This window comes from Gorilla gorilla, chromosome 12 (genome assembly GCF_029281585.2).
Source record: "Gorilla gorilla gorilla isolate KB3781 chromosome 12, NHGRI_mGorGor1-v2.1_pri, whole genome shotgun sequence".
Lineage (NCBI taxonomy): Eukaryota > Metazoa > Chordata > Mammalia > Primates > Hominidae > Gorilla > Gorilla gorilla.
The window spans coordinates 85,208,059-85,235,183 of record NC_073236.2 but is presented as its reverse complement, the minus strand read 5'-3'; the positions used below and the strand labels follow the sequence as shown (position 1 = coordinate 85,235,183).

Genomic DNA, 27,125 nt, shown 5'->3' with positions numbered 1-27,125 from the left:
TCCTCCTCCCTCAGTGGGAATTCACAGTGTAACTCATTTGCTAAGGTTTTCTGCATTAGAAACAGAACTCCTATTGGACTACTAGGAGACATGGTCATTAGAATAATTATGATTCTTAGTATGACTCAACCCCTTTTTAATATTCAGCCTTATGGAGGGCCTCTGCCTGCGGCTCTTTGCTCAGGCACTAGGGCCACAGGGGTGTAATTTCTATCTCTGCCCTCAGGAAGCTCACAAACAAGTCAAGAGACAGGAAAACGGATCCTGTTTTTCTAATGGGATTTGAATGGATGTATTTATGGGAGGGGGTTGCTTTGTACACCTGCAAAACGGAGAACACCTGCCCTCCCTTCTCCTCTGGGGTTGCTGTGAGAATCAGTTAGAATAATGTGCATGAACCCCGTATGGAAAATACAAACTCATAATTAAATCTCAGAAATTTTTGTGGGGGGACACAAATGTTGGGGTTGTCTTTGTTCTCAGGTCCCCTCAACTGGTCTAATGAAGGAAACAGACACCTTTCCAGTAACAATAGCCAACATTTATTGGACATTTATGTACCAGACTGTGCTATTTATGACATACATTATCTAATTTCACAATCAGAAGAATGCTAGAGATAGGGTCAGGCGTTATCTCTGTTTACAGATGAGGAAAGCAAGGCTTGGAGAGAATGCCATACAGTTATTAGTGTGGCGGAGCCGGCCTTTGCACCTGGCTGTTGACCACGCCCTAGCATTAAACCATTACCTCACACTGCTTCTCGGAGATAGTTATCTTCTTGGGATCATTTAGGTGTGGCAGGATCTGGAGGGAGCAGTTGGACCCAAGTCTCCTAGCAGCAGCCTGCACGTTTCTTGAGTCTGTTTTGAAAGAACTTCCTCAGCCCTAGCTGCGCAGAAAGCATCCTCCCCTCAGAGTGATGATTTTTATCATGTGGTTTCCTTCCTCCTGCCTTTGGAGGTTAGGTCTTCTCACCCAGGGTCAGAAAGCCCATCAGTTGCTGATAAGCTGCAGCACTTGAGTCACAGGGTGCAGGCCTGTGTTTAGAATGGGTCATGCTCATGTCAGGCACGTGGGGAATCAGTGATCCCATGAGAGCTCGATCAGTGCAGTCTGGTTTGGAATTGCAGGTCACACCCTTCCACCACTTTGCTCATGTGTCTACTGATGCCTGTGATGTAGTTAGTTAAACCACTGACTTCTTTCTCCTGCATCAAACATGACTTTTTGAAAAAGTGTGTGGGAGCTTTCCAGCGTGAACCAGGCATAAACCAGGTACCTTCATGAACATATTATTTATTCCTTCAGTCACCCTGTGTGCTAGGTGGTATCATAACTGCTTTGTGGATTGAGGAACCTGAGGACCAGAAAGATGACTTGAGGTGGCAGCCTCATTTAGCCAGTAAGTAAGAAAATGGGTGATGGTGAACTTGTGCAGCAAGAGGGGGCCGTTTTCAACATTTCTGTGAACTCAAGGCGTGTGCTTCGTCTAAATAGGTGGAGACACGTAGGAAGGCATAGTGTATACATCCATCAGCACATGGGTAGATTTTGAGGGTTTTTTTGTTTTGTTTTAAATCCAGCAGAGCGTTGTGTATTTGAACATTCTTAGAGATTCAGCCACATTCACAGGTGTTAAGTGTCACACCTAACCTAGCAATGCAATACACAGCTGAAAGAAACCAGTCAGGTTTTCCCAATATCAGTTTCTTTTTATTTTCTTTTCTGCAGCTCCAGAGGATTCAATAATGTCAATTTCTGATAAAGCTTTTGCTATTGATGAGTAAATTCTTCCATTAAAAAGATAACAGTCTGCTAATTTGCTTATCATTGATGTTGCAAGAGCATAACATTGGAGGGATGAGTAATGCATCTGCATATCTCAAAGGACAAAACTGACGTCCACCCACTTGTGGATACGGTATTTGGTAAAAGTAACTAAGGTAAAATTGCCTAAGGGCATGTAACTTGAGCCATAGCTTAAATTCAGGTGATATTGAGCATTGACATATCAGGATTCTTTTGTACACAGAGACGTGGATGTAGACTCACTGGTAGCTATTGCAAAGGCTCTGGATTTTTAGCTGCTGGATGAAATACCTGCAGCTGAACATCTGTTATGATGCAATTAAGCAGTGACTCAGTGGCGTGAAGGCTCAGTTTCGATGTATCAGGAACTCCTTTGAATCTGTCCACAAACTTCTCAACCAAAAGGAGAGGAGAAATGTGTACAGACATTTGAGAGGCTGGGTCTCAACATGCCTCTGTCTAGGCAGTCATGGGAACCTGGTCCTTTCTCCTGAGACAGGAATTAACCTGTAGTACGAGAAACATGGTTGGATGAGTGGTTAAAGCAGGGCCCAGACTTTGGTACAGTTTAGGTTATGGTAGCAGGGATAGGGAGAGAGGTGGATGATGGTAATGGTCTGTGTTTTTTTCCTTTCGTCACTCAGATCCAGCTTTTTTTTTTTTTTTTTTTGAGACAGTCTGGCTGTGTCTCCCAGGCTGGAGTGCAGTGGTGCGATCTCGGCTCACTGCAACCTCTGCCTCCTGGCTTCAAGCGTTTCTCCTGCCTCAGCCTCCCCAGTAGCTGGGATTACGGGTGCCTGCCACCACTCCCGGCTAATGTTTCTATTTTAGTAGAGACAGGGTTTTACCATGTTGGCCAGGCTAGTCTTAAACTCCTAACCTCAGGTGATCCACCCACCTCGGCCTCCCAAAGTGTTGGGATTACAGGTGTGAGCCACCGCGCCCGGCCTTCAGCTCTTCTTTCTGCTATTGCTTCGGCCTAATTAATAACTTAAAGCTGGAACGTTGATGTCAGGTATGTGTAGGTCCAGGAAAACAGCTGTTGGCTCTGTTACTTCAATTTTTTTTTACTCTATACTTTGAATAAGTAGTACTTTCTAGAACTTGTACTCAAAACTCAACTGACAAATCCTGGAAGGCCGTTGCTTATACGCTCTAGTTGATGCACCACAGCTGCCTGGCTGTGAGAATGGAGTAGCGTGTACCTCTTAATTAGCCAAGAATAAGTGCTGTGGAAGAAGGCAGGATGACTTTTTAGAACCCATTTTTAGCTCAAAGATCACTGAGGGAGCCATCAAATCCATCCACCTGTTCAATCAATATTCAGCCAGCAAGTGGGTGTCAAGGTGAGCAGCTTACAGTGCTGAGCACACTGGAAACACAGGTGTGTAAGGGACAGCCACTGTCTCAAATTACATTCTGAAAGGGAATACTAGGTAAGTGATCCCAAACATGCAAATATCATTCCTTGGTCCTGGGATGTGGGGGAAGCATTTTGGAGGAATTGACATTGATTGCAAGTTTTTAAGTATGACCTGGATTAGATTATGAGATGATGGGTGCTTGGGGGTAGGGGTGTACAGAGGGAGTCATGAAACCATGGAGGATGTTGGGGAATGGCTAGAAGTCTACTTGGGACATCATGCAAGTTTTTTTTTCCCCTTCCATTTCATTTGTTAATGCTTATTATTAGTTGGAGGTTTTGCCTCCTTTTTGTTAGCCAACAGCCAGCTAATCTTGGCACAGGTCCAGGGAATCAGGTGCTGCTTAGCAGCTGATGTTGGTTAAATGACCTTGGACAAGTGACTTGCATTTCAGTTCTCTAACCTGTTAGGGTTGTAGATTGTCTGATACAGATTTGAAGGCCCCTGCAAATAAATGCATGGCCGTTTACTCTGGTCACTTTCATTTTACCGAATGTGCTCCCCCAAGGCTCTTCTGGGTAGATGCCCACTGCCAAAACATTAAGCATTTTTGTCTTCTCATGCTTTGAGCTCACAAAATCAGTCCTGTGGGAAACCTAACAAGCTACCAAGGAGAGGGAAAGCAAAAGAAAAGGTATATGGATTCTCATGCAAAGAGAGAAGGAAAGTAGGTCCCTACCTAAAGTCTAGCCCTGTATTGGTGGTGGTAGTGATAATGGTAATAGCAGCCAAAACTTCTTGATAGTCCCCTTGTGCAGGCATTGTCCTAAGTACTTTGCAGTATTGATTCATATGCTCCTCGTAGCGTCCTTGTGTGATAAGTGTTATTTCCATTTTGAAGATGAGGAAACTGAGGCACAAAGGAAGCTGTGCCCAAGGACACTTAACTAGTAAATGGAGCCAGGATTCCAACCCAGGCAATGCGCTTTGGGACTCAATTTTTAACCATCTTGCTGTGCTGCCTGTTGAGCATTTTTCACCTGACGCTTTTGTAGATCCCACATTAGGATTTTGTTAGGACCATGGGCAACCTTGATTTAGTGAAAGCAGTTGTTGAGAGGTAGAAATTCCTGATCCTTTTTTCAATCTTAAAGGATTTGCTGAGACTCTCACTCTTCATTGGTGATGGTAACAAGGAGCAGCATGGTGAATGCCATGTAAAATTCAAGCCTTGCCTTATCTTGGAGGACTTTATTCCCTTTTCTTTGATGGTACTTTGGAGATTCCAGACTATAAAGGACTCAGCTGACAGTACAGACTCTCTTGATCTGTATTTTCCCAGTATATGAAATTATTTGTAATGTACCCGCGAGAACCTGGAATAAACTGTACTGGCACTGAAGTAGAGTCTTGGATTTAAAAGTACAGTGTTCACTGCTGTGTCGTTGAGCATTTGCTACACAGAGAATAACCTTGGAGCAATGTTCAAAGGTGATGGCATTACCTAGAAACATGGAGTTAGGCTAGAAAACCACATCTTAAGTTCAGATTATTGGAGATTGCTGATTTTTCTTGACTTTAAATATTTTCGACTGGTTGAGTGTTTGTTGGTGTTTTTGGGCTAAGTGTTAGCCTTTTCTTCTGTGATGTCCCTGTGTGAATAAAATGGATAATCCCTGTTTCCGGTTAGCTGCTGCTGCTGCTGCTGCTCCTGCTGCTGCTGCTGCTGCTGCTGCCGCCAAGTATAAGTGAAGACTTCCAGCTGCGATTTGCATTGTGTTTTCAGGCCACCTTTTGAGTTTCCCCATAGCAGATATAAAAACTGTTTCTAAGAGTTCATCCTTACGTGTTCAGCCTTACTTGTTGTATCCTAAAACCACAAACTTGATTTTGTTCCCATTCATTATGATCTATATTTGGCATCAGTGAGGCAAGTTATTTATATTTATTATTTATACCCTGCCCACTTCCAGAAATGATTTAATTTGGCCTAGGCAAGTGTCTTCTGATGGGGGGGGGGGGAGGGGGGTGTGATGATAATTCTGATGTGTGTGTGTATGATGCTACTTCTGCCACTTCAAGAGTCCAGAATCGTAAGATTCCTAATAGGATTGTTGGGTTGGTGAATGCTGGGTTTGTTCTCTTCTGTGCCCTCTCTGTCCAGGAAAAATCTGAGTATCTTTCTTAGGAATGCCTAACACTGCTAGACTGAAAGGTGCCATGTCACCGTTTTTCCCAAGAAATTTTCTTTTGAGGGTGCTATAGAGAAGCCGTCTGGTATGAAAATATTAGGCTGGTGCAAAAGTAATTGCCGCTTTTGCAATTAAAAGTAATGACAAAACTACAATTACTTCTGCACCAACCTAATATATGTTATATATTCCCATTTTGTTCTTTTCAGAATAAAGCTTCCTAGGAGTTTTTCTAGCTCATGACCTCTTTTACCTTTACTTTGAGTTGCAGTGTTCTTAGCTCATAGAAAGAGCTTTGACGGCACATAGAATGAAGTATAACAGTTTCCGTTTGACCTGAGGCATCCCTCAGGTATAAGAATGTCACCCAGAGATCGAATACAGTGCCAGGTTATCAACTACCATTTTTTGGGACTGATTCTCTGCTCATATGTGACCATTATTTGGGGAAATCATACAGTACCACGAACCAGAAGTTTCTGAAAACACCTAAACTCCCCATCTTTCACACTCACCCATAGGGACCGTGGCCCCCAGTGAGGGGCATTTCATCTCTGTATTGGTAGCATTAGCACACATACTCACTATAGCTCTCTTAATACCTGAACTGTGGACTGACCAGATCCTCACTGAGCTGAAGGACATTGACATATTAAGGGAGCCCAGCATTGCTGTTTGGCCCTGCTTTTGAACTGGGAAGATATATTGCTGCATGGAGTTCCGAAAAGTACCTTTGTAAGTCCCGGGAACTCCTGTTGACCTTTGGATTTAGGTAAAATGTAAGTCTTAGGAGAATTGATGAGAATGTAGGAACCAGTTTTAGCCAATGCATTAAGACTAAAATGACTCTATTGTTTGTCAGGCTTTGCCAGAAAGTATAGTGAGAGAGAGAGATCCTAAAACTCTGAAAGCAAATAGCCCTCAGCAGTTAACTGTATTGACTTTGGAAACAGGTTATAAACCCAAACCTCTGTGCTGAACTTGAATGGGTGTTTCTTTTCTCCTTTCTGAGGGTAAAAGCTGCTGGTGAGAACGGCTCTCTGGTGTTGCTAGGACAGACCTGTATGACCTTCTTTATGTAAATAATTAACAGGGGAATATTTTCATTTACGTTAAAGCCATATATGAGAGAGATTTCCAGGCTGGCTCTGACAGCCTCTGGCCCCACTGGAGAAGGAAGCCAGCACTGAAAAAATTCAAGCTTCCAGTCACACGGAACCTGAGAATATTCTCTATGACAGCAGTGGCTGTGAAGCTGTTTCTTTAAAGTAAAACCCCTTTTGAAGGTTAGTCTGGGGTGACTTTACTGTTACATAGGGAGTAGATTTTGTTTCTTGATGGTTCATTGAATGGTAGAGAGGTTAAAGGTAGAACTAACATATGTAGAACTAAAAAGCATCTGAAACTTTTAGCAAACCAGTAATATTTAGAGGCTTCTGCCCACTCTGGGTAGGCATTTTTATCTTGTATACCCATACCAGCTTTTCACATCCTGTTTCTTGAGAATACATAAAGAGCAGATTTCTCCACATTATCAGGAAAACAATTTGAAGCACAGGTCTTGTGAATTGGGAAGACCACTAGCATTGCCATTAGCTGCTTATTTGTGTGTGTGTTGGAGGGTGGATTATAATCCAAGTGTATTCATATTCTCACACTTTAACCAAAAAAAAAAAAAAAAAATCTCCAAAATCTTCTCTCTTGCATTGTTTATTGATAGAATGGGAAACTTAACTGCCGGTAACTAGTTAATTCTGAAAGGGTTAGGGTTTCTACTGTATACTTCCAAAAGTACAGGCCTGGGGGAGCCAATATGAGAGACACACATAACCAAAAATTTGTAAAAACTTTATTTTTTAATAAAAATTTTAAATAAAAATTATAGGCCGGGTGCACTAGCTCATCCCTGTAATCCCAGCATTTTGGGAGGCTGAGGCGGACTGATCACTTGAGGTCAGGAGTTTGAAACCAGCCTGGGCAACATGTTGAAACCCTGTCTCTACTAAAAATACAAAAATTAGCCGGGCATGGTGGCACACACCTGTAATCCCAGCTACTTGGGTGGCTGAGGCACGAGAGTCGCTTGAGTCCGGGTGGTGGAGGTTGCAGTGAGCCACGATCACGTCACTGCACTCCAGCCTGGGCAAAAGAGCAAGACTTAGTCTTAAAAAAAAAGAAAAAATATATAAATATATACACACACTCTTCATATATTTTTATATATAATCTCATACAACATGTTTTGAAATACACATGCATTGTGGAATGGCTAAATTGAAAGTTAATACATAACAAATTTAATGATAATACAAGTGTAGAATGGACAACAAAGGGGTTGTGCATAATCATCAAGTACTTCTCATTAGTAAAAACCCTTTTCATTTGCTTAGAATTGAGGAGGAGGGAGTGCTCTAAATTGAGGATTCTCCATAGGGGCGTCCATGAGACACAAGATGCTGACTGTCCCACTTACCCAGGACATGGGTATCCTTTTGATGCTGACAGCATTTGCTGCTGCTTTCCAGGGAATCATGGCTGACATTGAACTTCCACTGCCTCTGGGCTGCTTTGCTCACTCCTCCTAGGTAGGCAAGCCAACCCTTGGGAAGCTCAGCATTTAGCCTTCATGCTTTGGTTTCTTTGCCCTTTTTTTTTTTTTTTTTTTTGAAACTTTTATTTGCTCTGGGACCACTTTGAGGTTGAAGGTACAGCCCACAGTTTAAGAAAACTGTCCCAAACCTGAGCTAATAAACAAGAGTAAAAGCCTTTTTCTCTTGTCATTACCACTTCCTCCTCACTGACTAATTAGCCAGCTGCTGCAGGTCTCATTAAACTTCATTAATCCTAAGCATCTGTCTGTAGGAACTGCCTCAAGATAAAAAGAGGAAGCTCCACTAAACATTTTTGTTGCTGCTGCTAATTACCACAAGCTATGCTTTTTATTAATTAATGGCTCTACTTGCCTCCAAATCCTACTGAAGAACTTTGCCAGACAACAGGCACTTCATTCTTCTGTAGCTGCAGATATGCTGCTCTGTGGTTTGGTGCATGGGGTACCTGTAAATTATCAGGGCTGAGAATAGGCTAGCTCTGGAAACCAAGGTAGAGAAAAAAATACATCTGGAAGTCTGGTTATGTGTAACTTGAACTTGCTCAAAGCCTTCAGCTGACACTGATGCTTTTTAAAAACATGCAGTGATAAATTATTTCATCACTTTGCTCAAATACATTAATGCAAAACATTACAAAGCTAGTTTTCTTGACTCACTGCTTCCAGGGTCTAAGAAAGTATTTTACTGGGGGGTTGTGATGACAGAGCATAAGGGATGTTAGAGGTGACACTTAAAAAGGAAGGTGTCGATCTTGGTTCTGGTCTGGTGGTGCCTGAGAGCAGGGACTCCTTGAAGGTGCAAGATGAATTACACTCCTCCCAGGTGTCAGGCAGGGGAGAGAAGCACCCTCCATTTACAAATATGGAGGATTAGCCGGGCATAGTGGCGGGCGCCTGTAGTCCCAGCTACTCGGGAGGCTGAGTCAGGAGAATGGCGTGAATCCGGGAGGCGGAGCTTGCAGTGAGCCGAGATCATGCCACTGCACACTCCAACCTGGGTGACAGAGCAAGACTCCGTCTCAAAAAAAAAAAAAAGAAATATGGAGGATTCTTTCTGATGAGGGCTTCTGCACTGATTTATGTAAAACTCCCATTTCGGAATTGTCAGGAATTAAGGTGGCAGGATACCTTAAGAGATTTAATTCAGTGTGTTCCATTTAGGTTGGGGGGAAACTTACTGAGCATTAAGGCTTGAACCCCATTTCATATCAGTTGGAGCCAAAGGTCCTTGCTAATGTAGAACTCTCTGTAGAGTGGTGGGGGTTATCAAGTCAAACTGCTGAGACTGTGCTTGCTTCGTGACTGTGGGCAAATAACTGAATTTTTCTAGGCTTGAATTTGCTCTTATACAAAATATGTTTGGTGGTAAGAATACCTACTTCACAGAGTAGTTGTGAGAATTGAGTTTTAATGAAGTGCTTAGAAGAGTACCTGGCCCTAGTAAACACTCAGTAAACCCTGACTGTAGGGGTGGACATGGAAGAAGATAATTTAATTCCTCCGTCATCTAGGACCGTGCTGGAGCCTTTCCCACTTGCGTAGCTGAAGCACTGGTGGATCAACCCCCATTTGCCTCTGATCTTATTCCTGCCGCTGCTTGGTGATGTCCCCTGGACTCATTTGTCAGCTCTGAAGCTTTGACCCCTTGACTCACCTCTGGTCAGTTGGTCCCACAGTGCTTTGCTTGATCCTCTCTGTTGCCATCTGTTCCCATGCGGTATAATTACCTGTTAATGAGGCTGGTGTCAGTAAACTGTAAACTCTTTCTGCTTCTGCATCTATCCTTATTTCCTGCTGCTTAGTAGAGCAATTTAAAACCTCTTTAAGAATGGATGTGCATTTCCTGTAGATGAAACCTGAGGTGGAACCCCAGTAAATCAAGGGTATGAAATGGGAGCTTTTCTGACCAAAGTGTAGGTGAGAAGATACCTGGAGGCTGACCCTGGGCTTTGCTCTTTCTGCATCCCTTGCTAGGAACATGGTTTGAAAACTACTCCCCTGGCATCCTGTAGACCCCAGTGTTTCTTCAGTGAATGTCAGTTTTTAAAAATTAATATCCTTAGTGTCTCCATCTATTACGTGGAAGTATTAATGTTTGTTTGCCGTATTATGCTTACAAATGTTATATAAAGTTAACTACCAATTTAGTATGCCCCAGAAGAAAGACATGAAAATTCAGGGTGGCATTTTATTTTAGCATATTCATTGAAGGCAGCAGTACACATAGGACCTTTTGTGATGCCCCAGAAGAGTATGTTTTCCTCCAGTGAGTGCTCTTTTTTATTCCTACTTATCAGTCCCAGACCCATCGGGTGAACCTCAATTCTCTTATCAATAAAAAATCATTTCATATTTTCACCTTAAATGGGAACGCTCTTTAAATTTTTCAAAATTAATGTGTGCTCCTAAAAAAACAAAAACAGAAAACCAGCAGTGTATTCATAGAAATACAGAAGTGGAAATGCCTCCTGTCTGCTTCTACTCCCTTGAGAGAAGACGGTTAATAGTTTGGAAGATATCCTTCGATATCTTTTTATGCAGTTACTTACATTTAAACATATACATTCATAGGATCATACTGAATATTATACACTGTTCTATAAGGGACTCTTGCATTCAGTAATATTATATGGCCACTTTCCCAAGCCTGTATGCTGTAGGTTTTCCTTACTCTTTTTAATGCATACATATTATTCTTTTATAAGGATGTCCCGTATTTTAATTATTCAACCTATTAATGTATATTTAGTTTCTAGTCTTTTCGTTTTGCTGTTGCTATTCTTTTTGACAATTTTTTAAATCTGTAGTGCACATTCTGTACATCTTCGTTTTCTTGCACAAGTATTTCTAGAAAACAAATATCTATAGATGTGATTAGTAGATGGAGGAAATACATACTATAAATTTTGATATCACTACTTACCTTCTCACCAACCACATGTGAGTGTCCTAGTTTCTCCACACCTTCAGTGGGTGAAAGGATTTGTCTTTCAAATGTTGTATAGAATAGGGTTATAGTTTATTTTCCCCTACTTCCACCTAGTCCTGAAAGTGGATTCTCTGCTATCTGCCACCCCAGCAGGACATCTATAAGTTTCCAGCCCTTCCCACCCAGATCCAAGATTATTATCTTTATGGAGGCTGTTGAGAAGCAGCCAAGGTCATTATTAAACAATAAAATGCCCCTGAAGAACAAGTCAGCTAGAGCAAGAAGCTTCCTAGGCTATGTCAAGGTAGCTGAACAATAAGACTACTCCTAAGACAATATTGGCTTACTGTCTCCCTCCTTACACCCAAACTGACAAAACTACAAACAGCCAGGTCCCCACACCTGTTGGAAGCACCTGACTTTTTGGAGTGGGAGATAAAGCCTTGCATGTAGGGACAAGGGAGAAGTGGGGTGGGAGGCTTGCAAGTGGATGCATTCATGGATGTTATAAAGATCTGTATTCTGTTTTATGGGAAGAGATTTGCATTTAAGTTTAGCAACACTCTGCAAGAGGTTTACATTTCCAAAATTAATAGAACAACAGAAAAACAGATCTCCGCATTTATGCCCTCTTGTTCAAAACTTTCCTTTTTCATTTGAAGAAAATTAAATTTAGACAGATGACCAGTTTTAAGCTTAGAAGATTCAATATGACCAAGACCATACATTGTCTTGTATAAAAGTGTGTTTAAAGCTTTGGTTAGTGTTCCTATAATGCAAAATAGGTTTTGATTTAAAGTAACAACACAGAATACTCTTGTGTTCTATAAACTGTCAACTGCCCTGCCCTCTTCTGATCAGTGTGAGGGATCTTATGGTGCTACCCTGCCTGTTTGCTAGTCATCTTGGGGTTGAATCTGAGGTCATTTTTTCCTCCAGTTTTTCTGTCCTTCTTTATTAAAACAAGGCAATGTACATTGGGTACTTACAGGATTTGTCCACTAAAACTCTGTAGTATTTGGCTTTGAAAGAAATCTTGTATAACCATTTTATGTGTGAGGTTGAGGAAAGCCACAAAGGAAATTAGCAGAAGTGTTTTTCAGTGTTTGACCCTATGTGTAATAACTTTCTCTTTTACATGTTAAGATATCTTTAAAATAATTGAATGGTAGCTGAGTATCAATTGTCTAATGCTGTGAACTCTCATGGAGTCAGAAATTACTCCTTACATTTTTAAAGAGAGAACTCTTAATGCTTTTAGATGTCCTTCCCAGTGTCCTTATATTAGTTACTCAATAAATGGTTGCTGTGGACTAATCCAAGATGAAAAAATGACAGGCGACCTTTATGGCTGAATGTTGGGTACTAGTGTTCTGCCTGGAATAATTTTTCAGGCAGTGGAATAGTTGGCTGAGTTGAAAATATAACCGTGGATTGGGTCAGCCTATCATTCAATAAATTACTCCCTGAATGAACAATACTCTGTGAGAAGCGAAATTTTGAGTTACACATTGGGATATGATATCACTTAGAAAATAGTGCTAAACTTTAAAATTCTTTAGTTTCAGAATTTTCTAAATCAGGGAGGGGCTTGTCAGTATAAAATTATACATTTTGTTTTTTGATCTTGTCACAGTTGTTCATTACTTCTGAAATCCAAGTGTGGTTTGGAGACGACATTACCCCACTCCTCCCCAAACACACATTGGTAGTCCGTGGCTTACTTGCGTAGACAACTGTGATTGTGGAGTTTGGCACTGGAATTGAGACAGTCGTATTTAATTTATGAATCTGTCGTTTCAACCCTGAACTTTTCTACAATGGGTTATGGTCACTGGCCAAAAAGGGTTTAGGTGACTCATGTGTAATGTTCTTCAGAACAGAAGCCAATTTTTAAATCCTTTTGTATTTATGTTCATTTATTTTTAAATATAATTCCTCTTCTTATTAAGTGGAATCTTGTCATAATTCTATAGTTTCAAGTGATAACTTGGCATTGCTGTGGCTTTCTTTATTCCAAAATGCTAATCCTTTGCAGATAAATTTATACATTCTGTATAGCCTGATTTGGAGGACTTCTGTATCTTAGCTTATCTTAGATGGGAGCTTCCATAATTCATTCAGGGATTGATTATTTTAGTCAGTGCTATACTGTGCATGCACAGTAGACAGCTCTGTGTGGTGGCTTTAAGTCTTTGACTTCCCCTCTTTCTGGTCTTTGTGTCTTTCTGGTTTAAAAGAAAAAGTATCCCTCAGACCTTAGCTTTTTGGATTCAATGAATTACTGTTAACTTTGACATCCTCATTAAATAGGAGAGCTGTCGGAAACTGTCACGAACGGCTGGAATTGGTACTGTTATCTTGTTGGCGACGTCAGCTTCTCTGGGCATCTGTGCAAAAACATTGAGGTAGAGCAGAATCCTCTTCTATCTTGAATGTCTGAAAATAATGTGACTGGTGTGTTTGAAAGAGTTCTATTTTTCCCTCTTTGCCCTTAATTATTTTGGCCTTAAGGATTCCGGAAACCTGGAGTAGATTGAAAACCATAATAAGCAAGGGCCAGGGAGCATGTTATTTGATTTTTTAATAAACTACCTCTGACTAGCTTACATGCCCCGTAGAACATTAAGGCTACTTTTTGTGTATATTGCATGAAATAAGAAACATCACAGATTTGAATTCCCTCTCAATACCTCTGCTTTATCCAAGGCTCCTACAACAAAAGCCTACCTTTAGCCCTTGAAAATGAAGTAGAGGATTTTATCTTTACTGGTGAATTTGTGTGCCACATGGTAGACTAGTATAGAATGTAATATTTACTGCTTCTTTAATGTTCCTTAGGAAAAATATCACACAGACATCTCCCTCCTCCATATGTTGCAATTATACTACTTTCATGAAGTCTTGAGTGTGCCTGTTACGGTTGGTGCACTTTAAAACATTCTTTTCTACTTAGTCTGTATTCATGTTAACGTTCTGCCATTCTGTGTTAAGTTCTGCCGTTCTGTGTTAAGTTTAATAATTAAGTGTATAGTATCTATTTAGTTCTAAGTTTTTCCTAACTTTTAAGGGCATTGCAAGTTACCCTCAGCCCACCTTGGATTGAAGTCCCCTTCCATGGAGGACTGGAGGAGAAGAGGTGATGGTGTATGAAGTGTCCATCAAAATAAGAGCTGAAGAGCCTTCAGCTTGTGGGGAGGGCTGGGAAGTTGGAAGATCAGGCCTCAAGCTGTTCCACCCTTCTCATCCTTTGAAGGTGAGGGTGCAGCCTTGAGGTCTAGCCTGTGGTGATTACCATAGTTTGTCCCTCCTGCCAAATGGGGTGGCACACTCCATCCCGTAAGTGAAGGTAACCAGATAAATACCCACTCCGCTGGGGAGTGGAAGGGGCCCCGAGTTCACCCTTTGACTGACCTGACATGTGGATATCACTTACCAGAAAATGCATGTGGCTACTGAGCATTAACCTGGCAACATATTCAATAGCAAAATTTAAAATAGTACCCAGTGTGATGCCTTGTTCATAGCAAGCACTTAGTACCTATTTGCTAAGCTGATTTTAATTTGAAGTGGAGTCTAACAAATGGGATGTGGGATCAACAGTATTATTATATTGAAATGTTTTAAACCAGGACATGCCAAACTTTTTCGATAAAGGACCAGATAATAACTGTTAGGCTTTGTGGGCCACATGGAGTCTCTATGGGGTATCATCAGCATCCTCCCCTTCCTCTTCCTCCTGCTTTTAACCACCCTCTTAAAATGTAAAACCTGTGTATCTCCCAGGCTACATAAAAAGAGGCTACTGGCTGAAGTTTGCCGACTCCTATTTTATATTAATCTTTTAACTCAGTCTGAAGGAACTGACCAGACATGGATGGTTATGAGTTTTTTCTTCTTCTTTTGGGGGAGGTGATGTCTTGTTTTCCTCAGGCAATGTGGGATGGTGGTTGGAACTAAATAGATAACCATCCCACACTCCCTGTGTGGGATGGAGTGCCTCAGGTGCTTTGGGATTCTGTAGGGTTCAGATAAATGTGGGCTCTAATTCTGGGTGTTTATTTGCTAGCAGCATGCCCTCGGGGGGATCCCAAAACCAGTCTGTGCCTCAGCCACCTCAGTTAGTTAGAAATCACAGGCTGTAATGAAGGAGGGAAAGTGAGTGAAGATCCTAATGCAGCATCACTAGTGCACACCTGGGCTTACTTCAGCCTTTGCCCTAACTGATCAGTCACCCTGACTGCAGTTCCCATCCTGTAGAGATGGAGAGTAGCAGGTTAATGGGCTCAGAATACGACTTCCTGTATGTGAAAGCAGTTTGGAAGCATGCTACCCATTTTTAGTCAAACACAGTGAACAGTTACTGAGAATTTTATCACAAGGTCCTAACTCTGTTTTTTTACATTTGCTTTTTCCACCTGGTTTTGGCACCTTACACTATTGGTTTTTTTGTTTTGTTTTTTAAAAAATATTTTTAACTTTTGTGGATACATAGTAGATGTATATATTTATGGGGTATGTGATGTTTTAATATAGGTATGCAGTGCTTAATAATCACATCATGGAGAATGGGATATCCATCCCCTCAAGCATTTATCTTTTGTGTTACAAACAATCCAATTATACTCTTAGTTATCTTTAAATGTACAATTAACTTATTATTGATTAATTCACACTGGTTCCCACCTTAGCTCTCATCTTAGAAGAGGTAGTTGTGTTGCTTTGCCTCTTATTTTCAGAGAAAGCCCCCATCATAACCTCAGCTCCCTCCAGAGTCTTGGCTTCTTATGGATTGTGACTTTATGCGGCTCACCTTGACGTACGACTGTGACAGAAGCAGGACCCTGGTGACAGAGCCTCATTTCTCAGTTATTGTGGGTCTCCTCTCAGAAGTTGTGCCTGCAGTGCCTTGGTCTCCACATTGGCAAACCGAGGTTGTGCCGCTCAGAAGAAAGGCCCTCTGGAAGCTGCAGGAGGGACTGCCCAGCAGATGGAACCTGTAGGTGCCAGGTCATAGAGAGCTCATGGTGGGTTTTGTAGTCGGCCCATCAGACAGTTACTAGCAGACAATTGCATATTTGCTTCACATGCATTTAGAGCAAATATTTACATGTGTTTTGTCCATGAAGCAAGTTAAACAGTTAAGGAAACTATTTTAACTCAAATTCTATTTTTATACAAATCAGTAAACATGAATTTAAGGCCTTCAGACTAGTCCGTCACAGGGAGGACTTCAGTCAAAAGATTAGTTTCCTTCCTCTTGCTGCCTCAAGATAACAGTTGGATTCTCTGTTATCAATACAGCCAGCTGCCTGTTTCCGGCTTCCTGCTCTGTGTATTTTGCATGTTACTCATGGGAAATGATTTATTTATTTTTTCAAGCTAAGGCATATAGGGGGACTCCACCCTACCACTATTCTTTTGTTTTGAGTTAAGATCCTTTTTTATTCTTTATTTTAAAACAGTTCAAGAATTGAACTTTAATATATAAATTGTTAAAGTTGCAATAAATTGAGTCTTGTGACAATTGACCTGATTGGGTCATGTTTAAATAATGTTGTAATATGTTACAATAATGTCCTAATCACACCGTTGTGTATTTTGCAACTTCACTTTACCGTACAGGTATGTGGTGGCAATTGCCCAAAGATAAAACAAGCAAACAAAAAACAGAATTTGTCGAACATTTTAGTTTGGCTCTGGACCCATTTTAGTCTGAATGACAGCACCACAAAATTACATTTTTATCCGTATTTCAGACATTGAGGAAAAATTGCAAGAAGCAATTCACCTGTCATATATTTTTAGTGCTATACAGTGACAACATTTAACTGCCTAGGGCCTGTCTTTGTGATTTGAAATTTCCCTCCTCAACAATTTCAGTGAGACCACCACCAACAATAAGATTTATCGAGAACCTAGTTGTTGGACACTGGAGGTTTGCTGACTCATTGAACAAATGTTTATTGTGCACCTCCTTTATGTCATGTATATGCTAAAGCTCTAAACAGGAATAGGATTGGGTCTTTGCCTCTGAGCCAACTGCAAGTTAATTGAAGAGATAGGACACAAGATGTATAATAAAAAGATGAGAGACCACATCCCATCAAATGATGATTGCTGACATCTGATAGGAGAGGGCCTCTTGGTAGAACTAATCTTGGCTGGATCTTAAAGGAAGGGTAAGAGAAAACTGCCTTCCAGGTTAGAAGAATGATAGAAGCAAAGATGGGAAAAAGCAGTGTGCAAGGTGAGAGTTCAGAGCATGAGAGTAAGACCTGTTAGGTTGGAACAAAAGACGGCATGTCAGGGAAGTTCCCAGATGAAGCTGATGCCTTAGGAGAGCCCGTTTGGGACCTTTAAATGCCAGGTTCAGAGATTTGGACTGTCTTCTGGATAGCTGGGGTCCATTGAAGGTTTTGGTGCAGTGCTGCAACTTTGAAAAACCACTGTTTGAGGAACATGTCTATGGTAGTGATGTTTAAGGTGGATTAGAATGCGGAGAGAGGCCCAAGGCAGGGGAGTTCAGTTGGGGTCTGAAACCACCTAAATTGTGGTGAGCTTTGTTCAAAACACGCAAAAATAGATTGTCAAAATTATTCTCTTAGCAACTGATCTTGTACTTCTTTGTAATGTCTTTTTGTTATTTTTTAACTTTTTATTTTGTATCCCCAGCTAGATTTCTAGTTCATTGAGGGTAAGAGACTTTGTCTTAGACACAGAGTTCTAGGTAAAGTATGCACTTTGTAATACTGGAGCTCACTAATACTCTCAATTTCAGATTAGTCAGCTAACACAGTATTATTGATTTAAATAGTGGGGATATGTTCATGGGATGATTGCTTCCTCCCCTTTTGATTTCTTCTTAGCTTCCATCCCTGTAATTCCTTTCTTTCTTACTTTGAACCCAAGTCTACACCTAACTTAACTATATGTCTGTGCAAAGCAAAAACTACGTGATTGCTGTCTCTTACTTAGGGGGTAGGCCATTATCTTAGCACAATTGAAGAGCCTGATAGAAAATATTACTGGGTTATACGTGCAGGTTCAGACTACTGGAAAAGTAAAAGAAAGATTCCTTCTCTTAAGCCAGGTATAAATTCAGTCTTTAGGGGAACAATGAATAGGGTCTTTTGACAGTTCCTGATTCTGTATTTTCTTTTTTTTCCATCTGGAGATGTTCCATGCCTTCAGGCTTTCCTTCATTACTGGCTCCCATCCCTTTCCATAACCAGAACTGTGGCATATGGTGAATATAGTTGTGTTTAGCACTCTGTGCTGAGGGTATTGCAGAAAGATGCCGTACAATCATTTCCATCATGCAATGCCCTTCTGCTCATCAAAGCTATTTCTGTATCCTAACTTGACTCACGCTAACACAGTGTTCATTTTTTCAGTTATAGCAAATTCTCTAGAGTAAAGAAATATGGGGCTGGGTGCAGTGGCCCACACCTGTAATTCACTTTGGGAGGCTAACGTGGGAGGATCACTTGAGACCAGGAGTTTGAGGTCAGCCTGGGCAATCTAATGAGACCCTATTTCTACAAAAAAAAAAAAAATGAAAAAGCCAGGTGTGATGGTGCATGCCTGTAATCCTAGTTACTCTGGAGGTTGAGGTGGGAAGATTGCTTCAGCCCAGGAGTCCAAAGTTACAGTGAGCTATGATCACACCACTACACTCTAGCTGGGGTGACAGACTCCTTCTCTAATAAATTCATTGGTTAATTAATTTAAAAATATAAATTAAAAAATTATATAGACACATTACAGCCTTTCAATATTTATCACAGTCATTCCCTAAAAAGAAAAGAAGTAGATGTTATGCTTCTAGAGGAGGATGATGGTGGAGAGGATATTCACAGCCTTTTTTTTTAACCATTAAGCAAATGTGTTTCTCAGTTCTAAATATTTCATACTTTTTTTTTTCTTTTTTCTTTTTTTTTTTTTTCTGAGACAGAGTTTCGCTCCTGTTGCCCAGGCTGGATCCCGGGTTCAAACGATTCTCCTGCCTCAGCCTCCCGAGTAGCTGGGATTACAGACATGCGCCACCACGCCTGGCTAATTTTGTGTTTTTAGTAGAGATGGGGGTTTCTCCATGTTAGTCAGACTGGTCTCAAACTACTTCTGACCTCAGGTATTCCACCTGCCTTGGCCTCCCAAAGTGCTGGGAATTACAGGTGTGAGCCAATGCGCCCAGCTACCTCATCCTTTTTTTCTAATACATCTTCTGAGAATTTCAAGTTGTTTATCAGAAACCAAACAACAAAAGATAGTGAATCTCAGTATATGACAGGAGAAGGTGTAGCTATGCATCTTAATCCCTCTTGCCTGGCTGGAGTGGGAGAGAAAGAGCCGAGGACCTCACCACTACTGGCTGGTGACACTTAGCAGCCCTTAAGCTCACTGAGCCTTGGGCTTTGCTAGAGATAACTCTAGCATCCCACCTACCTAATAGTTTGCTGTGAAGATCTAGTGAGCTTAGAGAAAGTATGAAGTGCCATTCAGATGCATGGCAGTGTTATTGCAGACACACCATCTTATAAAATTCCGTCTGGAGGAAGGAGCACCATACTAGGATTTCCCTTATAATTTACTCCTTCTGGGAATCAGAATCTGATGTAAATGCCACTCACTTGAGGGTGGGTTTCTTGTCTCAGTAGTTCTCATTGACAGTAGTTAGCTAATTTACTTGTCTCTGAGCCTGTGGAACTAAAGGCTGAGCTGGTTGGGTCTTCACACTCAGAACCATGTCTGGTTCCTAGGTTCTCGGGGCTCCAAGGTCATTTTGGTAGAATTTGTGGTCCTGAGAAGCTTATTTTGAGACCATTGTTAGGAGCCCTTCTTTCTGTCTCCCACCCCTGTCAGGTCACAGAGACGGCCTCACCACGTTCCTCCCACGGAGGGCTGCTGGTTCTTTTTGTCCTTTTTTCACTTTGTTTTCCACTTTCCTCCCTGGACTGCCAGAGCTGCAGCTGCCTCGAGTCCTGGGTTGTGTTGGTAGGTAAGTGATGTCCAGGCTGCCTAGAGGTGGGGTCCTCAGGCATGATCTTGGATCCCACTTGTACCACATTGTACAGCATTGCAAAGAGGGGATGGTGAGAAGTGTTTGAACCTGAAGGCCTTTACATGGAGAAGTGAGGAGACCTATTCTGTGTACTCTGAAGGTGGTGCAAGCCTTAGTGGGCCACAGAGACAGGTCTAGTCTTGATGGAGACACCATCCCAAAAGATGGAGAGTTACCCAATAATGCAGCAGACCCTTTACAAAATAAGGACTTGCGTTAGTTAGGATGGTGAGATGGTGGGTAATTCTAAGTCTTGTATCATGGAAACACTTTTTTTTTTTTTTTTTTTGAGACAGAGTCTTACGCTGTCGCCCAGGCTGGGGTGTGGTGGCATGATCTTGGCTCACTGCAACCTCCGCCTCTGAGGTTCAAGTAGTTCTCCTGCCTCAGCCTCCTGAGTAGCTCTGTTACAGGCACGCGCCACCATGCCCGGCTAATTTTTCTATTTTTAGTAGAGACGGGGTTTCACCATGTTAATCAGGCTGGTCTTGAACTCCTGACCTCATGATCCGCCCACCTCGGCCTCCCAAAGCTGGGATTATAGGCGTGAGCCACTGTGTCTGGCAGAAACACTTTTTTAAATGTTGTGCATGAGGCGTTATTGCATAGTGGATGAGAACCCGGGCTCTGGAGCCAGCCTGCCTGGAGAGTTGCTAGTTCCTGCCTCATGGGGCAGTTGTGGGGATTATAAGTGCAGTTAGCCCTCTGTATCTGCAGGTTCCTCATTTGTGGATTCAGCTGACAACAGAACGAAAATATTTGAAAAAAAAATTAACAATACAATAGAATATAATACAAATAAGATGCAATATAGCAACTATTTACACAATATTTACATTGTATTAGTTATGGATAATCTAGAGATGATCTGAAGTATACAGGAAGATGTATGTTGGTTATAGGCAAATACTATATACCATGCTATATAAGGGACTTGAGCATAAGGAGTTTGGTTTCTGAGGGAGGTCCTGGAACAAATTCCCCGTAGATACTGGGATTAGATACTGAAGGACGACTGTGCCTGGGACATAGTAAGTGCTCAGTGAATGCTATAATTATATTTTAATAAAAAAGAAAAAAAGTCATTTTCTTTCCATACAAGTATTAAACAACCTTCTGCCACACACATAATTTCCTCATATTCTGGGATTTTTAAATAGCTGGCCCAGGTGTTGAAGAAGGGATTTTTTGAAAGAAAAGTGATTTACATAACTTCTAAATCTTGTTCAGTCCTGAGATTTTACGATTCCATGACCCTCTGGTAAGTTTCTTTTTTTTTTTTTTGAGACAGAGTTTTGCTCTTGTTGCCAAGGCTGGAGTGCAATGGCACAGTCTCGGCTCAATGCAACCTTTTTCTCCTGGGTTCAAGTGATTCTCCTGCCTCAGCCTCACAAGTAGCTGGGATTAGAGGCATGTGCCACCACACCTGGCTAATTTTGTATTTTTAGTAGAGACGGAGTTTTACCATGTTGGTCAAGCTGGTCTCAAACTCCTGACCTCAGGAGATCCACCTCTCAGCCTCCCAAAGTGCTGGGATTACAGGCGTGAGCCACTGCACCTGGCCAATTTCTTAAATGATTTGAATTAGTGAGACTATTTCTTTGCTGGAGAAAAGAAGGAACTAATTTAGAGCAGTTACAACACTCTGGGCACTTTGATGTGCACTTTACCTCCTCTTGTTTGGTGCTGGGCAGTCTTTAGATGAGTCCTTATAATATGTAAGCTTAGTAAACTGCGGGAGGGTAGGGGGCAAATATAGCTGAGAGATAGCCCCAGAGGGCAGGGGCACAGAAGTGCTTGTTCCTTGGAGGCACCACTTACCAAGTTTGAGGCAGGGCTGGTTGGGAACCTACTCAAAGGTTTAGCTGCATCATCTTCTTGGGGAGGACTTGATAACAGCGATACAAGGCCCAGAAAAGGTAAACGGAGAATGGAAATGGTGTGAGGCACAGAAGTGCCCACCTCCCATCACCCAGACCCAGCCCGCCCCGGCTCCATGCTGCTGGTGCTGCTGCTCCTCTGCTTTGCAAAGGGCTTGCCCTTGGTGGCGTGAGTGGGCCTGAAGGCCGGCCATTTCTGCTGCCTTCAAGCTGACCTGCAGGTCATCAAAGAGAATGATGAAAGAATAGCAACCCACTTTGGAGGGGTGCTCTCTGGGGAGTGTCTTCCAAGATTTCTCAACCTAGCACTGCTGATATTTTGGGCCGGATAATTCTTTGTTATGGGAGCCATCCTGTGTACCGTAGGATGTTAAGCAGCATCCTGGGCCTCTACCCTCTAAATGCCAGTAGCATCTACCCATGAATCGTGACCATCAACACTGTATGTAGACATTGCCAAACTGCTAAATGTGCCGAGGAATCAAAATTGCCCCTGCTGGAGAACCTTGGGTCTAAATAACCAAACCAGTATGGAGCTTGTAAGTGCTACCTTTTTGTATCACCACGGTTGCTTCATGCTCATAGGCCTGGAAGTCGGCTCACTGCCCTCTGCTGCCCCAACACCTCCTCACGCAGCTAGCCCCAGTCACAGCAGCTTGAGCTTGGAAGCACTCCTGGATTGCCTTTCATCGTCCGTGCCAAGGGCCTCCTGCTCCTCCTCAGACTGTCTGGCCCATCTCCCCAAGCCTTGCTGGGTGGGGAGTGCAGGGGTGATGTCATTGTGCCTTCCCAGGATGGGTGGAACAAAGGAGGGAGTCCCCAAGGACCCGAAGCCTGATCCTCTACTGAGCCACCAAATAGATTTCTTTTCCCCTCTGTCTCCCTCCTTCTGGCTTCATAAGCATTTGCTGTTCCCCAAGTGCTCCATTGTAAGAGGACACGCTAGTTGACTGGGGCTTTGTGTGTCTCTGTTGAGTCCGTTTCCTGCCCCTTGTGTGTTATGAGGGTGTTGATTCTGGTCTGGTCCCTGGATGGAATCTTCTGTGTGTTTTCCAACGTGGGGGTGTGAACCTGAGGAACTTAGACCCTGCGTGATTTTTCCAGCACTCTTGCACTTCCTGGGGCCTGCTTCTGACTGTGAGGAGAGTTAGAAGGGAGGGGAACAGGAAGAGAGGGCAGGAACACAAGAGCTTGTTTTTTTATTTTTGACATCTCTTCCTCCTCTTCTTTCCTCCCACCTACTTTGAGTTTCTAAGAACCGTGATAGCCCTGGGGAGCCCTCCCGGCACAGATCTCAGTCTGTTTCAGCTCTGTTCTCTGCACCCACCCATGACCTCTCCATTTGCCTCTCTGTAGGGAGGAGGGTTGGGATTGGGCTGTAACTCTTTAGGACAGGGCACTAAGGAAGTATATTGACTGTTGTTTCTGGCAAATCCTCAGAGTTTCCTTGTAAAAGAACCTGTTAATTCAAAACCTGAAAGAAGTCTGGGTGCTCCTTTAGTGAGAGATTCACCCAAAAGAGTGACAATTGGCTGAGGAACACATTTTGTGCTTGTTTATTTAGAAATATTTTAATCCAAGCAGGTTTTCATTTTGATCTTGCTCCCTTGCTTCATTAAAGACATTTTCTGACTCCAGTATAACGCATAAAGGATTTTATAATTCACAAAAAAAATTGTTAACCCTAAATACATATAAACTAGGAGTTACTTGCCTCCTTGATAAGAGGCCATCTGTGAAATGCACCTTACATATTCTGCTCTAGACCTGCTCTTTCGGAATGGCCAAGCTTAGCCCCAGAATTACAGCTCCTGAGTCACTGTAGTAAAGTTGCCATCCATCACAGTGATTACGTGATCAATAATGCATGTGGTCTTTTCTGTGGGACCTGTCATGATGGTATTGGTGCAGCTCCTTCTCCACTGCAGCCTGCCCCTTACTGTCTTTTTCTGCTTCCTCTAATCCTGTCCCTTTTGATCCTGTGTTTCTGGTTGGCCTTTGTCCCTGGGGAAGGGCCCTCCTTCTGTCTGGATGGGTAGGTCCTTTTTGGGAAAGGCAGGACCTCAAGGAGCTGCTGACTGTAGCAGGTGGCCGGGGATCTTGGCAGGTGCCCCAGCTGATTCTCCTGCCAGGTCGGCAGCTGTAAAACCTCAACCAATGTCATCTCTGCCTCATTCCCTCCTTGTGGTGGGTGGTGGAGTGAGTTTAGCAAAGCCTTCAGACAGACCTTCCCAGGGTGTTGGGCTGTTTGCTGTCCTTCTGGCCAACCTGAGAACCCAGTACTCTCAGGCGACTGGGCACATGCCTTATTAGCAAGGGTGGCTTTTTGGTTGTTACCCCCACCCAGTGGTTTTGAGATACATGCCAAATTGTTGAGCTTTCTGCTTTTTTTTTTTTTTTTTTTTTTTGTAGATTCGTGTGTAATTATTTTTGTCGTTTGGGTTTGCACTAGGAGTAGGTCTTAGATTTTTGGCATAAATTCATGCTGGTGGAACTAGATATAGGGTATGTAACATAGAGAACAGAGTCAGGGAGTAAGAGTGGGTGGGTCCAGGGTACGTTCTGTGGATGTCTGTTGAAGGTCTTCAGCAACCTATGTTTAGAACATTCTGCAGAGGCAAGAAGTTTGAAAGCCTATTTGTATGGTATGTGAAGGCCAGTTCTGGGCAAATATGTCTAGAGTTTTATACCTTAAATTGGACAGAATTTGATTACTGAGCTTTGAAAAACCTTTAACACGGTTTCCTGGATGACTTGAATGTACAACAATCACGCTTTAGGCCATAAATCAGCAGTTGCCTTTTCAGCGAAGGATCACAGTATGGAGATTATATTTTTCTTCTCCTTTTATAGAAGAGAACATTGAATCCTGTGTTGAATCACATTTTTGTTGAAACCTTGGGCCCAGACCCTGCTTTCCCAATGCCTGCAAAGACTTCCCGATGCCTGCGATGTCTTTGCACTCTACCATGTTGCTTGCCATTTTCTTTGTTGTTCATGGTGTGTGTGACTGAGCAGGTGAAGAGGGTCATTGCAAATCAAGGTCATGAGTTAATTTATCTTGTCCAGTGTTGCCCAATCCTTTGTAGATGAGGGAAGCAGTTTTCTGCTGTCTCATGAGATTTCCTACCCTACACCGTTTAATATACTCACCTTTTGGAGGAATAATAGCTGTAACATGTACGTAGGAAGCTTTACCAGTCAAGTATTATGGTATAGGGCAGGACTGAAAAGGACCCTGTTGTCATCTGCATCCTGCTGCCTCTTCAGCAGGGATGGGAGAAAAGAAAGGGGAGCAAAGGATGTTCTGCTGGCAGTGTGCCTGGGCGCTCACATTTTTAAGGACTGGACAGTTCCTACACAGATGCTCCTTGACTTATGAGATTATATCCCAATAAACCCATCATAAAGTCAAAAAATTGTAAGTTGAACCATCAGTAATCAGTGTTCTTTCTCAAAGACATGACTGCAGTTAAGGGGCGCTAAGTAGAGGTGTCCTTGGAGGTCAGTTTTGCTGACCTTCCTCTGGCTGGGGTCTTTTGGCCCTGCTAGCATGTGCCTGCTCCTGCCAGTGCTGTGGTCAATGGTAAAACAAGTTCTTATCTGCTTGCAGATGAGCGTGAAGCCGTGCAGAAGAAGACCTTCACCAAGTGGGTCAATTCCCACCTTGCCCGTGTGTCCTGCCGGATCACAGACCTGTACACTGATCTTCGAGATGGACGGATGCTCATCAAGCTGCTGGAGGTCCTCTCTGGAGAGAGGCTGGTGAGTGGGGACCTTAGGAAGTGCCGTGAGTTGTAGGTGGAAAATATTTTTGAAAAATCAAGTGTGACTTGTCTCCTGTTGAATTCTGCACTTAATGGTTGATAGTTTTGAGGAGAATCTTGAGAAGTGAGTTGAGCGCTTCAGGGAGAGCCTTAGTGTCACATTCTGAGCGTGGATGATGTTCTTGAGCTGTAATAAAGCCGCTTTGTTCTGGTAATTTGCAAGGTTGCCACCTTTGGTCACAAAGAACTTGGCTGGGGTTCCTGCCAAGAACAGGGCATGGTGCTGGAATTTGAAGGGCCAGGCTTGGGCGCTGGCTTCTAGATGAACCTGTGTCCCACATGGGATGATGGAATGTTTTCTAAATTTGCGTCTTTCTGGTTGTCTAGAAAATCTGAGCTTCCATCTTAAGGTGGCAAGCATTGAATTCACTGGCCACTGATGTTTTCTTCCCTGCACGCTTTTTATTTTGGGAGTGGAGGGAGAAGCTGGTGTTTTGTCATCTCCTTGGGAAAGGAGCTTCTGATGAATTCACCCTGCCTTTTCAGGCAGGAAAGTTGTCAGCCTGCAATGAAAATTGTATCCCCAATCTGTTTCCCAGAGCTGCTGCGGCCCTCTGTGATGTGACTCTTGTTTATGCACCTTATACCAAAGAAGCTTAAAGCAGTCACTGTGACTGATCCAACAGGTTTTGTCTCGCCTTGGTTTGAAAATGGTTGCAGTATCCCCCCAGAGCACATGTAGTGCCATAGGTGGAGGTGGGGCCGAGCCAGAAGCCAACGCCCAGGATGGAGACCACATCTGTACTGACATCACCAGGAAAATATGATGCTGGCGGTTGGCAGGGCTGCCAGAAAGCCTTATTTTTAACTTGATCTCCACCCTGTAGCTTGCCAGCCGCAGTGGGCCTGTGTGCAGACCTGCCCCACACCTCTGACCGCAGGCAAGGGTCTAAGGTTGTCCCTTGTCCTATTTGTTATCAGCTCAGAGACAGACTGCCTCTTTGAGTCTGGGTTAAAATGGAGCCAGAAGAGTATTATCTTCCCTGCCCTTCAGTTCAAGAACAGGGATCTCCAGAAGATAGTGAAGCCCTGTCTTCTCTGTAGTGAGTTTCATCCATGCCCTTTGTTCCTGAGCATGTAGGTCTTGTGGCCTCATTTTCTGTGAGGGTTTGTCGGTCACACTAGACAAACTAGACAAATAAAGGAGACCCCTGCTCAAAACCATGATGGCTATAAGAAGGCAGTTAATTTGTGGTCGGGGGGTGAGGGAGTGGACCCACATGGGGAGTTTGAACAGGCCATTTATTGCATTTTGATTTGATTTTCCAAAGTGAGTCTTGTTTGAGAGCCTAGACTAGAATTATTGTGATATGCAGCTTTAAGTATAATTTTTATAACCAGACTTCCTTTGTCTACCTCTCAACCTTTTTTTGTTTCTTAGTGTTTAACCTAGTATGATTATTTATTGATTTTTTTTTTTTTTTTTTTGTGGAGTGGGGGAATGGT

At 42.6% G+C, this 27,125-nt stretch overlaps 1 protein-coding gene across 7 annotated transcripts in view; it reads left to right on the top strand.

Moving 5' to 3' along the window:
• Nucleotides 1-27,125, top strand: part of SPTBN1 (spectrin beta, non-erythrocytic 1) — a 212,595-nt gene that overhangs the window by 116,523 nt on the left and 68,947 nt on the right. For all 7 annotated transcript variants that reach the window (XM_031008124.3, XM_055377900.2, XM_055377899.2 and 4 more), the window contains one exon: nucleotides 25,466-25,617. In XM_031008124.3, coding sequence (XP_030863984.1) covers nucleotides 25,466-25,617 — 152 coding nt within the window. The remainder of the gene's footprint in view (nucleotides 1-25,465; nucleotides 25,618-27,125) is intronic.